The sequence below is a fragment of the Falco peregrinus genome, chromosome 4, assembly GCF_023634155.1.
Source record: "Falco peregrinus isolate bFalPer1 chromosome 4, bFalPer1.pri, whole genome shotgun sequence".
In the NCBI taxonomy this organism is placed as follows: domain Eukaryota; kingdom Metazoa; phylum Chordata; class Aves; order Falconiformes; family Falconidae; genus Falco; species Falco peregrinus.
In genome coordinates this window covers 21,517,161-21,534,460 of record NC_073724.1, presented here as the reverse complement: position 1 = coordinate 21,534,460, position 17,300 = coordinate 21,517,161, and the positions used below count along the sequence as shown (strand labels likewise).

General features: G+C 44.8%; 1 protein-coding gene across 11 annotated transcripts in view; it reads left to right on the top strand.

Moving 5' to 3' along the window:
• Positions 1-17,300, top strand: part of TIAM1 (TIAM Rac1 associated GEF 1) — a 195,266-nt gene that overhangs the window by 130,104 nt on the left and 47,862 nt on the right. For all 11 annotated transcript variants that reach the window (XR_008746823.1, XM_055801745.1, XM_055801742.1 and 8 more), the window contains 5 exons: positions 3,981-4,205; positions 5,653-5,838; positions 8,280-8,426; positions 10,502-10,576; positions 11,624-11,794. Coding sequence is in view for 10 of the 11 variants with exons in the window: in XM_055801745.1 (XP_055657720.1) it covers positions 3,981-4,205; positions 5,653-5,838; positions 8,280-8,426; positions 10,502-10,576; positions 11,624-11,794 (804 nt within the window). In the remaining variant the exon portion in view is untranslated. The remainder of the gene's footprint in view (positions 1-3,980; positions 4,206-5,652; positions 5,839-8,279; positions 8,427-10,501; positions 10,577-11,623; positions 11,795-17,300) is intronic.

Here is a 17,300-nt window from a genome sequence, read left to right as displayed (position 1 = left end):
AGTCTGATTTTTCCTTAGCTCATAGTGTAATACTGCACTGCCCCTTTCTACTTGGTGCCTTTCCTGGGCACTGTATGTGTGTTTTGCCACCTGGAGAGCTTAATCCAGGAGGTAAGCGTGGTGCTTACGGTCTCAGTGTGTTCTTGAAAGGTTGTGGAGCGCCACCTCCTCTCAATCTACTGATAGGAGCTGTAAAATCTTTCCCATGCAGTTTTCTAAGGAAAAACCTTAATTCTCATAAAATTAATGCCAGTGCTAAGTACTGAAAAGGTCACATTCAGTACATTTCTTTTGTGGCAACACAGGGCCTTATTCAATAAAAAGCCCTGTGTCATTATGCCATGGGTAGATTTTCATGCAACTTTGTGGGAAAAAGCAAAAATGAGCCTTTTTGAAATGAAAAACAATAATTTATATCGCCTTGCAGAGATTTTTTGTTAATGTGTCCCTTGTCATAGAACCCATGCATCGCTAGCAAAGCAGAAGAGAAAGCAGGGATGGGTTTGGGGAGACGGGAATGAGACCAGCTGCAGTGGTGGAAGTAATGCGCTGTAGGGCTTGCTCTGCTGCACTCAGAGCAGCCGATGCATGTGTACGGCTGTTCAGCAGTGTTACTTAACTGCTCAGGTTGTGCGCATCCATCCATCCATTACACAGTGCTGTAGTAGCGGTTTTGATGAGAAGAAACCCCAGACCTGCAGAAGATGTTGTGTACTTAGGGAGAAAAATAGGGTTGCCTTGTAATGCGTACAGATATTGGACATCTTGTAACAAGCCTTCCCACTGCATTGCACCTAGAGACATCACATACCTCCTACACGATGATTCTTTGCGCAATCAGTTCTTATTATGCCTACACAAATCCATTACTTGCAGATGTCACATGCATTTTCCAGGAACTCAGAGCAACTTGTGACACCACATACTTCTGTATCAGATGTTTGCAGCTTGTTTATGTGGTCCTTTCCGTTGAGAAGTGGAGTGATTCCCCTTGCCTACTCATCTACCAGAAGAGTCTTTAGATCCTAAAATCCATTCCAGATTCTCTTTTTCCCTCCCTTTCCCCAGGAAACCAGAAAGAAAACTGACTCTGAATCACAGAATGGTTGGGGTTGGAAAGGACCTCTGGAGATCATCTAGTCCCAGCTCCCTGCTAAAACAGGCTCACCTAGATCAGGTTCCACCATCATGTCCAAGTGGGTTTTGAATGTCTCCAGAGGAGACTCCACAGCCTCTCTGGGCAGCCTGTTTCAGTGCTCTGTCACCTTCAAAGTAATGAAGTTTTTCCTCATATTCAAATGGAAATTCTTGTGTTGCAGTTTGTGCCCATTGCCCCTTGTCCTGTCACCGGGCACCACTGAAAAGAGTCTGACACTGCCCCCTTGACATTCACCCTGAAGATGTTTGTATGCATTGATAAGATCCCCTCTCTGTCTTCTCTTCTCCAGGCTAAATGGGCCCAGCTCTCTCAGCCTGTCTCTATCAGTTCCCTGTCCCTCTTGAACTGGGGAGCCCGGCACTGGACACAGCACTTCAGATGTGGCCTCACCAGAGCAGAGCTCCCTCAGCCCGCTGGCCACGTTCTTCCTAATGCCCCCCCAGGATCCCAGTGGCCTTCTTGGCCCCAAGGGCACCCTGCTGGCTCATGGGCAACATGCTGCCCACCAGAACTCCCAGGTCCTTCTCCCCAGAGCTGCCTTCCAGCAGGTCAGCCCCCAGCCTGTACTGATGCCTGAGGCTGTACCTCCGTGGGTGTAGGACCCTGCACGTGCCTTTGTTGAACGTCGCTAGGTTCCTCTCCACCCAGCTCTCCAGCTCTGTCCCTTCATCCGGGTCATAGATGAGTAAGTTGAACAGGACTGGACCCAGTGCTGCCCGCTGGGGAACACCACTGGCTACAGGCCTCCAGCTGGACTCTGCGCCCCTGACCACAACCCTCTGAGCTCTGCCATTCAGCCAGTTCTTGATCCACCCCACTGTCTACTCATCTAGTGCAGATTTTTACATAGGAGGATGTCATGGGAGGCAGTGTCAGAAGCCTTGCTGAGGTCATTGTAGACATCGTCCGCCACTCTCCCCGGTCTGCCCAGCCAGTCATTCAGTCATTGAAGGCTGTTAGGTTGGTCAGGCATGATTTCCCCTCGGTGAGTCCATGCTGACTCCTCCTGCTGACCCTTCTTTCCTCGACATGCTTAGAGATGACCTCCAGGATGAGCTGGTATACAGATAATATTTTAAAATTGAATTGCTGTTACGATTTTGCTAGGAATTAACAAAACAGACAATCTCTTTGTAAGTCCAGTGCTGCTCTCTTCTCTGCTGGGGGCTGGGTTTCATCACCTGACCGTAGGCAAAGTATTTCCCGTTCTGCAAATAATTTTTCTATTTTCAGCAGTCATTCCTCAGCAAGGTGGGCTGAACGTGTCTTCAGCAGTGGTGATAAGACATTGTAAGCCCCTATCTATGAATGAACCCTTATTAATTTTATTACTTGGTCAGGGACCCTGACCAATTTAAGTAATATATTCTGTGTCATTCTTCTGTAATACATTCTTCAGTGTCAACTGGAGACAAGAAAATTGCGAGTAAGAGATCGGTCCTCCCAGTGTAGACCCTGTCCTCTGCTTGGGACTTCTAACCTAAACTAAGGAAAGTGATGTCATTTTGGGACATGTGTTTCACCAGCTTCAGTACCACAGAAGTTTTGGGCGCATCAGCCTGAAGTTCCAGCCTTTGCATACCTGGTTGCCAGAGCTAGGCTTCTGTGGGAATCTCTCATTGGCTTCAGTAAGCCACATCCTTTGCTGTTAGTTGTGACCGCCAGGAGAGCAGTGAGGATGAGCTTTTTCATCTCTGCTAGCAACTGGAGAAGTCAAACTGTGCTGTCTATTAAAAGATCAGGTATCATCAGAAAGTTTAATTAGAACAAGGTGGTTTGGCACCTTGCTACTTTTTCAGCCACAAACCAAATACCATTGTGATTACTGCTAAAGGCTGACACTCAAGAGAAAGTCCGCTGCAACCCTGAGTTGGCTGTAAATTTTGTTTTACAACCTACTGTAAAAAGGAATGAAGTTTAGTAAGAAGAATAAGAAGATTTACTTCTTATTTTGAAAGTCTGGATAAGGGATGCTTTGAAATACTCTTTTTCCGTGTCAGAAGCCTCTAAACAGAATAGCGCTCTTCCAGAAGAATGTACTGGTGACCCATTCCCCAGCCTAATATCTTGTAGAATCACGGAATGGTTTGGGTTGGAAGGGACCTTAAAGTTCATCTAGTTCCAACGCCCCTGCCATGGCCAAGGGTACTTGTTGCTCAAAGCCTCATCCAACCTGGCCTTGAACACTTGCAGGGAGCGGGAAATGTTCCCTTTTCCTGGAGTATCACACACACGCTTGGGAAGGGACAATACCAGAACAGTAAAAATTACAATGAGCTTGCCTTTAATGTTAACAAGTGTTGCCTTCAGAGTGCTTTGGGACCTTCAGAAGCAGAAAGCTTGTTTGTCTGTGCATCAGAATAAAGCTACTCATGGATATTATGGTTGTGTTTTATGCCATTTATTTATTGCTAACTGTTGCGTGCCAAAAAAACTCTCCATACTGTGAAGACCACAGAGGCTGTTACATTTTTTGCCTTAAGGAACTGGGAGTTTAGAAAACATCATTAAATGTTGAGCTACAAATTATAGCAGCGTTGTATTGAACAGGGAAGGTAATTCCTGAGACCTGGCTGGGAAACACTGCCCAGCTGCAAAGCACAGATATAGGTGTAATTCTAAGTGCTGAATGCCTAGCGCTGAGTTAAAAATGGCCTGCTTAAGAATGATGGGGTTCTTATTACTTCTCTTGTAAGTGGATTTAAGGCTTTGGATCTTAAGATCAAAGGGAAAGGAAACTCCTTGGGATTGCATTTGTTAATCTCCAATCAGTTTTAAAGAGCATCTTGACTTCTTTTCCCCCTCTTTCCCCTCTCTTCAGACCTCTAGCCAGACTGAACTGGAGAACTGGATCACGGCAATCCATTCAGCTTGTGCAACTGCAGTGGCAAGGCAGCATCACAAAGAGGACACCGTCAAACTCCTGAAAACAGAGATAAAAAAGCTGGAGCAGAAGATTGATATGGATGAGAAGATGAAGAAGATGGGTGAAATGCAGCTGTCCTCAGTAACGGACTCCAAGAAGAAGAAGACCATACTGGATCAAGTAATCTCACTTGCTTATGTGAAATAAGCCCCTAGCAAATATTTTAAGGCCTTCTTCAGATTAGCAGTACATCTGTCTGCTCCTGCTATGCCATGTGTATGCTGGCAGAGCATCCCAGAGCAGGCGGGACATGTGTTGGCAGGACAGCCGTGCTGGCAGCCCTAGTTGCACCGTTTCTCCAAACAACGTGCACTAAGGTACAGCATGGGCTGTCTTCTCCTGGCCTCCGCATGAGGGATTTGGCTAGCTGCCTGGAGGTGGAGTGAGAGCTTTAGGGGAGTGAAGAGGGTACCAGGCTACGGCAGCAGGATGCCTTAGGGAAGAGCTGGTCACAGACTAGCAAATGCTGCTGTTGCTTGTTGTCTTGAGCATGGAAGAGACTGGTTCTTTTCCTGGTAGATGGGTCGATGAAGGCGCCCCTGGTTTCTGCTTGTTACAAGGGCCTGCCTTGACCTCATGGCTGCAACCCTGGCTGCCCCTCAGGACCTCTCCTTCTGACTTGAAGTGGACAACGTAGTTGTGTTTCTGAAGCAGAGAGCCTGGAGCAGATGTCTCTCCTACTGCCGCAGCGGCACCTTATTTTAGGAAACTAACATATGGCTCCTAATTCATTAGTTTGTAGCTCTTTTACCATGGCTGCCAAACATGCCTGTAATGCAAACCGTAGGGAGCAGCCCAGGCCCTAATGCGCTAAGCTGAAGAGATTTTGTACCCCCTGGAAGCCCGTGAGAGGGGGGAGATGTTCGCCTCTGTTGAAAGGGCTCCACTCAGAGGCTGTCAATCACAGTAAGGGGGCAGAGCAGTCTCTCTCTTTATGTAACTGAGTTTTTCTAAATGCTTTGAAACTGTTTCCTATCAGCAATTTGAATTATTTAAAAAAGTCCTTACATAGGCTGATTGTACTACTCTTCCTCTGATAAGATTAATTATTGCCAGCGTGCTACACTTTTTCAAGTATGGCAAGCTCTGTTGATGCTTACAGCAACGCTGCTGCTGTGGCTGCTGATTTGGGGCGCTCTGTATCTGGAATTCGGTGGGGTGTGGTCTTCTTGTTCCTCAGATGCCCTTGATGCATGAAAGAAGCCTCTTAAGGGACTGCTCAGAAGAGAATCCTGGAATACAAAGAAAATTAAAAATGAAATTTTAATCCTATTAATTAGCATTGTATCAAAGGAGTAGTTGTCCCAGAAGACTTCTGCTATGAACATAAAAAAAGTTGTTTTCCATCTAATGAAAACGTTTTATTATTTGTATCCTTTTGGGGATTGTGAGGGTAGGGGAGAGTGGGAAAGAATGGGAATCAAGGTTTCTTGAGTGAAATCAGCATTGGTGAAAAAAGTGTTTTACTGGGAACAATAAAATTTTTTCAAGGTATTTACCACCCTGTTCTTTCTCCTCTCTCCTTCTTTTCTCGTGTGTCTTGCTCCTCAATCTTCACTGTACACAGATCTTCGTTTGGGAACAAAATCTTGAACAGTTCCAGATGGACCTATTTCGGTACCGCTGTTACTTGGCTAGTCTCCAAGGAGGGGAGCTCCCAAACCCTAAAAGACTGCTTGCTTTTGCCAGCCGTCCGACGAAAGTTGCGATGGGCCGTCTTGGAATCTTTTCAGTCTCGTCGTTTCATGCACTGGTAAGTTTGAACAGAGGCCAGGGGTCATCTTTGCCAACCTGTAAATCGCTTCACATGTCCAGTGCAGAGATCACATCAACAAACAACAGTCTGTGCCTGGGAGGTGAGCCCTTACCTTAGTGTGCAGAATATTCTGCTTCCTGAAAGGGGTGTGTGTCCTGGGTATAGATTAAAAAGCAGATGCTTGCAAGCCATGGCCTTATGGAAGTGGAAGAACTCTGTTTCTCCTAAACATGTGAATTTGAATTACCAGATCTGCACTATAAACATACTTTCTATAAACAGATCATCCTGTTACAAGAGCAGGCTCATCTCTAATGTCCACATACATGGGCTTGATCCAAAAGTCCTGTGAAATCAATGAGAGCCTTTCCGAGGCCCTCAGCACATGTTGGCTTAGACCTTCGCGGGCACGGCTTGTCTTCTACCATATGGATGAAACTACTGACCAATTAGTCTAATAACCGGTCTCCAGTGATCAACACCTGATGCTCCACAAGGGAGGGGAAATGTTCTTCTCTGCTACTTATGGTGTAGCAAATAATGCTTAAAATGGTTGTTTGAATTTAAATAATGTAACAACCCAGCTCTTAAAAATACAGGGAAATGTATTGCAAAGTGGCGGGGTTTTAATGAATTTAAATCAAGTTCCTGTAGTTTTGTCTTGGACTCCTGGAGCTTCATAGAAATAGCTGAGCTCCACTGTTGTCTTGTAGATGTCAGCTGTACCCTTCAGTTGAATACAGGGCTGTAATTCATCAGGGGCGTTTTTATTCTTTTATATATGAAAAGATTAGCGTCATCATCCTGATAATTGCTGGTGGATTTATATTTTTTTAAGTGGCTGGCTGTAATTTGCATTTATGCTTATTTTTTTGCATCTAGCAAAGCACTAAGCATTAGCCTGAAAAACAGTCTGCCTCTTCATGCTGGTGTCTCTTGAGAGCCAAGTGAACAAAAATAATGTTTTGAATATGTTGTGTTGGAAAAGACACATGCTTTCTTCTCCTTCAAGCAAACTCTCGTGTCCTCCTTTGCCCTCAGTAGCGTAGAGATGGCGCAGTGAGTCTCAGACTTGAGCTGGGTGCTGCATGGTGATAGCGTGGCATCCCAAGCTCTCCTGAAGATGTTCCTCGGTACATTAGTCAGAGGATGTGCTAAGTCTCCCAGGTGCCTCTGCACAAATGTCCCAGGTACAGCTAAGAAACGGCTCACAAGTCCAGGCTTTGGAAGTGGAGACGCTTGCCGTAGTGTTTAAGTTCTCCTTCTCCTTGATTTCTTCACCTTTCCCAAGGGGAATCACTGTTACTCATACAGCAACGGTTCCCCGGGTACGCAAGCCAGCCTTCTGTTCAACCTGTCTTCATATGGGGTTTTGTATCTGCTGCACCCAACCGACCAGTTTCTCAGCTCTGTAGCTTGGGGCATCACTCAGGGATTCGGGTGTTCCCACTGGGGTTGCCAAACGACAGTCACTTTTTGCTAGTTTCGGCTGTGGGAATCCAGTACAAAGGTGTTCCAGGAAGCATACGGCCAAGTCGGCAGGGTGGGTCTGTCTGTCTGTCTAGCTTCACCTTGCGCTCCTGTTCATGCCTGCCATCTCCTACCACTCCCTTTTTCACAGGAGAGGAGCTCACTCTCCTGAGGCCACCTCCACATGGGAAATCTGCTTAAACTCTGGCCTAAACACTTCTGACTAATGTCGCGCTAATTTCTACCAGAGCTTCCTCACCTGGGGAACACTCCCCAGATATTTGGTCTCACTAAAGGCAAATATCTTTTGGCTTGGAAGGGGTTTCCACAGGTCATTTTTCAAGTACCCAAGCAGTTAACACTGCTGTAATTGAAAGGGTCATTTCAGCTCAGTTTTTTTGCTTCCTGTGTTTTGCTCACTCCTTTAAATGTTGCTATCTTTAAGGAAGTGCAGGTTTTAAATACCTTGACCTATTTGCAAGCCTTTATCTGAGGTTGTAGCAGTTGTGAGTCAGTTCCAGGATGCTTCCACAGGAAGGAGCAGAGAGAGGCTGGGCTTTTTGGAAGCAACAGATAAGTTTGGGTATCTCAAGTTTCACATGTCCAGCTTTGAAACCTTGTTAGAAAAAAAAAAAAAAGAAAAATACCCAAACCATTCACTGGTGCTGCAGCTTTGCTCTGTGATGATGAGGCTGCTTTAAAATATCTCAGATTAAATGCCAAAAAAAAATGAGGGAGTGGTAGTGTCCATTTTAATTTTTGATGTTTGACTTCAGAAGAAGTGAGTTAGATCACAGTGAGGAGGAACTAGCCTGAAGCATCACCATTGTCCCTGTTGTGAGCACACATCGTTGCCATAGCATTTGCCTTTTTCTTTCAAAGCAGATTCCACTGTTTATTAGATTATGTAAGCCATGGTGCAGTGGGATGCTGCAACCTTTGATTTTAAAACCATGTGGCACTGACAGGTGGCAGCTCGCACAGGGGAGTCCGGAGTGAGGAGAAGGACGCAGGCCATGTCCAGATCTGCCAGTAAACGGAGAAGCAGGTTTTCTTCTCTTTGGGGGCTGGATACTACCTCGAAGAAAAAGCAAGGGAGGCCAAGCATTAATCAGGTAAGTGTGTGGAAGTTTGTGATACTGTTATTTTCAAGGCTTATTTGTTACTGTGCAGCATGCAGTTCATGCAACGAGTCACTTGCATCAAGCACTTACACATTCAGCCTTAACCATGCCTGTCTAATTTTTCACAGCATATAGTCATCTCATTTCACATCCTTTTCAAAAATCAGTGACTGTAATTACAAATAGGTATAGAGCAGCTCCTATCAAACAAGGTTTGGAGTTTGCACCTGCTTTAGCTGAATTGGTTACATTTCCACTGTTGTATTTCTGCTACTTCTGGTTTTGCTGGAGGTACTTCCCCTAAACTCAGGAGTAACAAAGCAGCAGTGTAAAACAGATAACAGCTTTGGAAGGAAAAGAAAGTGCAGACTTGTTTGTTCCTTAAAAGTAAAGTTATGAGTTTGTAGAATACTTCATATGTAGTTGAGTTTGGGGAAAACTTCCTAAAGTAAGAAAAAGCTTTGCATTTAGTAGGGACAATCCCCATTTTGCTTCAGATTTTTAAAAAAGCAAAAGCTGAAGCATTTCCACCCAGTCATTGCCCAGATCTGTCTCTGGAAAACGTGTTTCAGTGTGGTAGGAAGGTGCTTCCCTGTTATTCTTTCCAAACATCCCTAATTATAGCTTTCAATTTTTAAGAGCCATACCTCATCTAATTGCAGGAAATGTAGGCTTTGCTTTTCTTTCTCTTCTTTCACTTCTTGAGGGGAGAAAGGCTTGGGACACATGTTGTTCTTTGCCCTGTGATTTCTTCTTTCTGTTAAAGCAGCAGTGGGCGTTTGTTTTGCTTAGCAGAGGCTGAATACTGCAAAATTGTTCATCTTGTTTTTAGTGAGACATTAGAAGTTCACCTAACATTTAGTGACTGAGCAAAAGCTCAGGGTTTTGCTGGGAAGCAGCAGATGCCTCTGTGAGCGTATTCCCAAGTCTTTGCACCGGAGCTGCATGATCCCTGTTGCTTTGTACTTATTTCCCCAAATCAAGGGCATTCCCTTGTCCTGTGCTAGAATCCTACCCATGCTGTGTCTTCAGACCCTTTTTTTCCTTTCAGTGGAGATAAATGCATTCTTCATGCTTCCTCCCCCTTCCCCCACTCTTCCCCCCCCTCAGTCCTCAATAAGCACAGGCGTGAAAAGGGATTTTGTTCCAGTTAAAGAAGAGTCATACTGCAGAGAGTCAAAGGAAAAGCAAAGTTTGAGAAAGTAGCAGAATGTCTAAATATAGTGCCTGAATGCACTTCCCCTGCTCATGTGTACTAGCATGCAAAGTATTGCAAAGCTGAAGCAGTAAACTGTAAATCCCTAAAGAAGTGATCTTCTCCCATCCTGCATGGTCCCTGCTTTGTTTTAGGTGCTGAGTAGTTAACAACCAAACCCAGCAACTTGATCATAAAGCTGTGCGGATGTGGAGCTATAAAACTTAACTTTCCAGTTTTAATTACAAGCTTCTGCTGCAGTAACAATGCTGCTGTTTGCCCATCTGATGCAGTCCTGTGCTGATTTGGGGTGGATCCTGTAAATATTCCCATTCTGTCATTCATCCTGCACAGAGTCCTGTTGATTTTGGCTCTCTGGCTCATGCTGGGTTACCAGCTCTTACTTCGTTAGAGAAGGGTTACTGTGCCTGGTAGTACTTGAATGTTTGCTAAGTACATTTTGAAGCTGGCTTATTATGAAATCAGCCAGAAGCGGATCCCTTCTTCTGATATCTCAGCCTTAGCAGAGGTGGAGAAGTGTTCATTTCCCCCACTTTACAGGTGAGGAAAATGAGCACAAACGAATATCAAATTTGTCCAGCTCCACCAAGTAGGTCAATGACAGACCCCTAAGCAAAACTAGTCTCTATCTCTCAGAATGGCGTCCTGTCACCAGCTTGTCCATCACCCCCCACCTCCTTCTCTTTTAATAAGCTGTTACTCTCCTTTTCTGTGTTTTGAGATGAATGTTTTACTTTTCAGTTTGATTTCCATGCCAGATGTTAGATACACTGTTCTCCCCTTAGTGTGTGCTGCAGACAGCACAGAGGCGCATTCATGTTTTAAAGGAGAGTTGCTCTTTGTTCCTCAGGTGTTTGGTGAAGGAGTTGATTCAGTAAAGAAATCTCTCGAAGGAATCTTTGATGATACGGTCCCAGATGGCAAGGTAAAACACCAGCTTTCCAGCTGCCTCCTTCCCCCCATTTACAGCCAGCCTAAGTGCAGCGTTGACTCTGGGATGAGAGAGGGGACACGGAGTCCCCAGGAGAGGAGAGAACCCTCTGAGTGCTGTAGGGCTTGTAGCTGCTCCGGGAGGGTTTGAGCTGGTTGCTCATGGTCAAAAGGGCTCGCTGAGCGTGGCACCCTAAACGCAGCTGGAGGTAGCAGACCCAGAGGGGTGTTAGCACTGCATGCCAGGGAAGTACTTGCCCACAGGAGGACCATGGCTGGTTCTGGAAGATGGTTCCTTGTGGCAGCCATATGGGGTTTTCATAATTCAGGATTGGCACAACTGTGAGGCGCAGGACTTTCTCTGTTTTGTTCTCATGCGCTTCTGTGAGCTTCTCCGTTTGCAGCCACAATTACAACTACTTTCTTTCCCCAGAGAAAGTCGGCTATAAAACAGCATTAAGACAGTGCTAAGAGGCACATTCTTCATGTAGTGAATACAGGTTTAGCTGCGTGAGCCCACTTGCAGCGAATAGGGATTCTGCAACTCTTATCACTTCCTGGGGATTTATAGCTTAGAAAGCAGCTCAGATGTATAAAAGGCAGTAAATTCAGAATAAATGCTAAGATTTGCTATTTTGCCATTTCTAGGTATAGGAACTGTAGCATTTACAACAGTTTTATTGGCCTTGGATTGGTTTACTCAGAAACACAGTACATTTAATTTTTAATTTTAAATCTCTTTTTATCACTATTATTTTTTGTTGCATTCCTAGCATTCCCAATAGCCATAGGGTAAAACCCCAGGAAAAGCACACTGCACCAGTGTAGCTGTGTGGGTGGCATAAGAAGGCACACTTTGTACTGCTCAGGTAAAACTGCAAAGTTTCCTGTCCAGACAAGCCTTCAGTCTAGGCTTGTGAATAAAATGTCTTCTCTGTAAGCAGGCTTTTTGATACAGCATGTAATGTTCCTTACACTTGTTACTGATGAAGAGGGAGATTGTATTTTTCTGGTAGCGTCATAACAGATTTTGTCTGTTTAGAGGGAAAAAGAAGTGGCACTGAGCAGTGTCCATCAGCACAATCCTGACTGTGATATTTGGGTTCACGAGTATTTTACACCATCTTGGTTCTGCCTGCCGAACAACCAGCCTGCTCTGACAGTCATCCGTCCTGGGGACACCACACGGGATGTGCTGGAAATGATTTGCAAGGTAAGGGCTGCCCTGAAGTGGGGTGAAGTATCTACAACCACGATCCTTTTCAGGTGAACCTCATCGTAACTTTCTCGTATGCCAGTGCTCACAGTGCACTGTATTGTGAGATCAGTTGTATGTTAGATGGAGAACATGAACGATACTGAAATTTTCACGCTAGCACCACACAAGAAATATTCATGCAGCTAGAGCTAAATTTGGCATGTGCGTAGGGAGAGGAAGGCAGGCTAGTTTTTGTCTTTTCCACTCTGTCCACCGTGCGTGAGCCTCTGCGGTGCCTTCACACCCCAGTGCTGCCTCCTCTTACGTACCCACTCCACTGGAGACCAAGCTGTGTGCAGGACCCTTCCCCTTCTCCCCGTCTGCACCCCCCCAGCCTCCTTCCCCTCACTGAATGCCCCATAGCATGGTAGTGCAGTCACCCTGTCCTCACCCAGCCACGCTGGTTTCCCCACCTCTGCCAAGCCCCCCCGTGGCCCGTTCCCTCCTCCGCCAGGCAGGCGGGGTGATCTCACCCTTTCCCAGGTGCCAGGTTGTCCTGTTTCCAGGTGCTGTTCCTCCTTCCTTCCCCCTGCCGCTTCCTCCCCTCTGGCTGGCGTAGGGGAGGAAGGCACTGAGAAAACGACAGCACCAGGAGTAGGAGAAGGTTCCTGTGTTTGCCGTCTGCATTGCGGAGTCAGACTCACCTCGTGTAGGTGGCAGGAGGGAAGAGAGAGGAAAGCTTTTATCTGCATTTGTGGGGGGTGGAAGAAAAACCACCTGGATTTCTTTGCAAAATGAAGTATCGGAGACATTTGGCCGTTAAAAAGAGTTACATCTCAGCAAAGAAGTTGAAAGCTTTGACAAATTAAATACAAGCTTTCAGTTCTGGCAGCTACATAATGTATGTTTTCTGCTAACTGGCTGACTGCAAGCTAGACCCAACTCATGTCACGTGCAGTTCTGAAAAGTGAGTCCTCTTCTGTACAACAACAACAGCAAAAGAAAAGAAAACATTTATTAGTTAAGCGCGTAACTTTGGGAACTTTTAGAACATGTTGCATGTGCTTCCAAAGAGAGCGAAGGTGAGGGAACAGCGTTTGTTTCCAATAATTATACAGTGTGCTCGTCTCTCTGCCAGGTGCACTATTAAGAGTGCTGCAGCTTGTGAAAGCGCTTCATTGTGTTCAGGAAAAGATGACATTTTTGGAGAGAGACATAATAGGGAAGCTGGATGACACATTATTAGTAATGATTTATTTTTAGGATTTATATTTTCCTTTGAGTAAGAGTGATTAACTCACTGGGCCAGATCCTTAGCTGGAACAGATTGGTGTAGCTCCACCAGTTTCAGTAGGTGCCTGCTGAGAATCTGGTCTCCCGCTGTGTATTTAATTGTTGTGGGTGGTGGTATATAAGGATAGGGGAGGTGGGTGAGTGTTTGTTTTTTTGAAGAGCTATTGTCTGTTTCTTTCCTTTCTGTAAGTGTTCGGTCTGGAAAACACTGATGGATGCCTTCTTTGCTGTAGCATTTAATAATCAATCTCTTTCTTCTGTCTCTTACATTCAGCTCATTTTTTCCCCTTTAATATCTGATCCACATCATTTCACATCATCTGCCATCTGAGAACCAGTCAAGTTCTGGTATAGTAAACATTTCAAGATCTACATTTCATATAAACCTCTTCATGTTTGTAGATGTGGTTAAATCTGTCTGTGCTATTAAACTGAGCTTGAGTATTCTGTTGGAGAACATTAAGTGCACTCAAGTCATTGTAGAAAATGTGTTCTTATACTCACATTGCTGCTTGTTATTATACAGCAAGTTAGGTTTTGGAGGCTGCTTTGTGACACTTTTATGATCAAATTTGGTGGGAGAATAGTTAAAGCATATTTTAAAGTGGTTTCTTGAAGATTTCACCTAAGGTTTAACTAATGACATCACTTGGAAGGCAGGAAAAGTCAATGTATATGCATGGATAATACTGATCAGTGTAAATGTGTGTATACTTACTACTAACATTTGCATAATGGTATGTCTTAAAATTGAGTAGAAGTATGTGGATTTAGGCAGTCAGTATGGAGAGAATAACACCAAAAATCAAGCCTAGAAGACTACGTGGCATTTAGTCTTTTGACTGAATGGATAAAAAGTGAGAAGTGAAAAAGGTTGTGCTTTCTCACAACCTGCATTTTTCAAAGAGACCTGCATGAGGAGCAAGAAGCAGATTCCCCCTAGGTCTCCGGATCTGTGCTCAAAGTCTCTGAGAAGTTACTTAAGCTTGATGCTCTGCAGGCGTACTTTGATTTTGAGCTGGTGTTTTCTCACTGAAAAGGTTTGGGCCACACAAGCGCGAAGCTCGGGTGGTATGGTGAGGTGGCTCGCCTGTTTCCATGATGCTGTCAGTTCAGCATGAATGAAGGTCTCCCCCACCAAGCTGAAAGAACATGGGTGTCCCTTGCTTTAACTAGAAGGGAGCTGAAATGGATGACTAGTTCTGGTTGTGTGCCGACCCGCTACACTGCTCGGAGCCTGTTGAGCTGGATCGCACCCCAGGCTGTAAATTCTTCTTCAAGAGCACTTTGGTTAAGTTGTCAGGTTATGCTTTAAATTGGGTTAGCTACTTAATTTAGTCCAGTCATAGCCAGAGTTATTAGGAGAGAAATAAATAAACCGAGAAGCTTATTTGGACTGCTAAAAGGTATTTTGGGTGGTCTTGAAAGGTTATATTATATTATTAAATACCATTAAAGCTGCCCTGTTTCTGCTCCTGCCTTCCCGTGTATGGACGCAGCTAGATCAGCCACAAAAGAAGCAGGTTAATGGTATGGCTTTTAGGGCAGATTGGCTGTGTCCGCTATAAGAGGACCTTTTCCTTTCATTTCAGTAGAAAATCATGCTGCTATTTGAAACAGTTTAACTAGCGTAAATTTTTGAGGTAGACAAAGCATTGCTGCAGCTACGCAGATGTTAATTAACTACATGGTGTGGCTCATGCGCTGCACCTTCACAGCTTTAATGGTGATGACTCTCCTTGCATGACTTGGATGGGACTGCAATGTAGTGGATGAATGGCACACACCCTGGCTGGTGTTTCGTGGAAGAAATTAGCGGCGTAAAAAATGTGTGAGTTTTATCTGGTGACCTCTTCAGACAATGCTGTTCTCTGGCATAGTTCAGGGCTTCAGTGCAGCATCAGTCATCTTGCATTTGGCTCCCTCCTGCTCTCTAAAATGGACAGCATGCACAATTTTCTCATAAGCAGATCTCCCTGCAAAGACAGGTGTGAAAATGGAGGCGTCAGCTATCACCTCCACGCCTGATGCAGTGCCCGTATCAAAGCAGGCAGAAGCCCTGTCATTGACCGCTGGGATGATAGATCAAGCTGCCAAAGGTTGCTCTTTTAAGATGCTATCAGGGTGCAGGTTGCAGAACAGGTTGCAAGCAGGTCTGAGCGCACCTTGCCCCTGCCCCAGGGCGGGCAGTGGATCTGAACTGGTGGTGCTGGGGTGCCCCTGGCCCCACGGGGAGCCTGGGGTGGCTGAGCATGGGCTCCCTGCCCCACCAGTGCAGGTGAGGCAGCTCTGGGTCTGCTCCCAGTGGCTGGAGGCCCCAGACTACATAAATTCATGTCCCTCTGCAACAGGCTGTGATTTCTGCTGGCCTGGGGCAGGCTGGAAAGCATCCCTTTGGGTCTCCACTGCAAGGGGAGGACATTCAGAGTTGCTGTGGGAAGCGACACGAATACCCAGCTGCAGACAGGGGCTTTCTCCCAACCCTGGGCTTTACTCGATGGTGTGTGGCTTGTCAGCATATGTCTGGCTGACCGGCGTGGTCCGGCCCCGCATGAAATGCAGCATGTGTATGACAGCTTTGGCACAGGAGACCACAGGACGATACAGCGTGGTGGCAGGTGGAGGCTGCCAGGCTGTCTAGCTTCTTTTTCTGCTAGTGTGGTTTTTTCCACATAGAATTTTTTCCCCACTGGCTTTGCTGTAAATGGCTCAAGTGTTTCATGGACTTGCAGAGAGATTTATCATAGACGGCTCACTCTGGACATGGGGTATGCAGTCTGTAGGTTCATGTCTCTGTATGTTCTTGTTTAATTGGTGTGTGAGGTGCTCTTCAGTTTGTGTATAGGGATAGCAAACTAATATGACTGGAAACTAATCTAGAACTCCTCTGTGTCATTTCTGAACCATTAAAGCCAATTCTTCCCTTTAATTTCTGGCATGTTTGTACATGTGTGTGTGTAAGAGAAAAAACTAGTGAAAAAGGTCAGTGAACAATGAGGAAAGTGTGCAAAATGCTTATTAAAAATAAGGAAAGGGGAGAGGGTAGGGGTCTCCTACATTCAGCTGTTTTTATGTTGGCCTCTGATAGATTTCAGATTCTTTATTTCATTAACTAGGTATTTGTCCAGATTACAGAGCTTATTCCATTTCAGATATTTGATTCCTGAATTTGGTCTTTGAATTGGACATATTTGAATGTAGCAGTACGTAGAGTAAGCAATAGATCTATTTTATTATTCTTATTGGTCGCTCTTTTTTATTCATGGGCTAATCTAGACTTTGAAAACATTCACTGTTATCTGAGTATTTGCTGAAGGGTTTGCTAGGTCAGTGTGTGATCTTTTTACGGGTCACTCGGTGTACATTACTGTGATCAGTCAGCTGAGTCCCGCTGTATCATCATCTTGGCTTGAACTGGAGAAGCAAGGCATTGAAAAACATAATAAATAGGCAATAATTACGTTCTTCCATGAATTTTCAGATGAGCCATTGTTTTTAGCACAACCTAGAAAACTTTGGTAATTTGCTCGTATAAAATAGAAAAGCCAAGTATAAAAAGATATAATGGGATTTCAAAAGTGATAGTGAGGAGAATTTACCTCCTATATTTGTGAATCGCTTTGGGGTTTTTCATTAGCCTTAGTCAACAGTTTACAAACTTTGAAAGTAACTTCTGAATGACATCCTTTGTGTTTGTCATAATTCTAATGCGTTTTGATTACACACTGCATTAACCTCTGCTTAAATCAAGCTTATTAGTCGTGCTGAGAAAAGGTCGTTAACATCTCCCAGACCAAATGCTGTATCGTCAGCTAATTATAACTAATTCATTAAAATGGTGTGACCTGTTTCCACTGGGATGTAATCCAGTATGCAACTCATGGCTTCCTTTAGCCTTATAAAGCCAGTGTATCCAGAGCTGGTTTTGAACTTAGAGGACATAAAGATTTTTTTTATATTAACTTTGCTTGGTATTTACCACATCGTAATTATCCATTAAAATACGAAGATTCTGAAACACCCAAAACAAACAGAAAAAACTGTCCTGTTACATTTTTCTCTGTTAGCACAACATTTATTTTCCTCCTTGCATTTTTAAATGCCCTTTGTATGCAAAGGTATGCTCTGAGTCTTCTGCTGTAAAAGTGTTTGCTTATTTCTGCAATAGCATGGGAAGGAGCAGAACTGCCAGATAAGCAGAACCAGAGGCTGCTTAGAGTACTAGTGC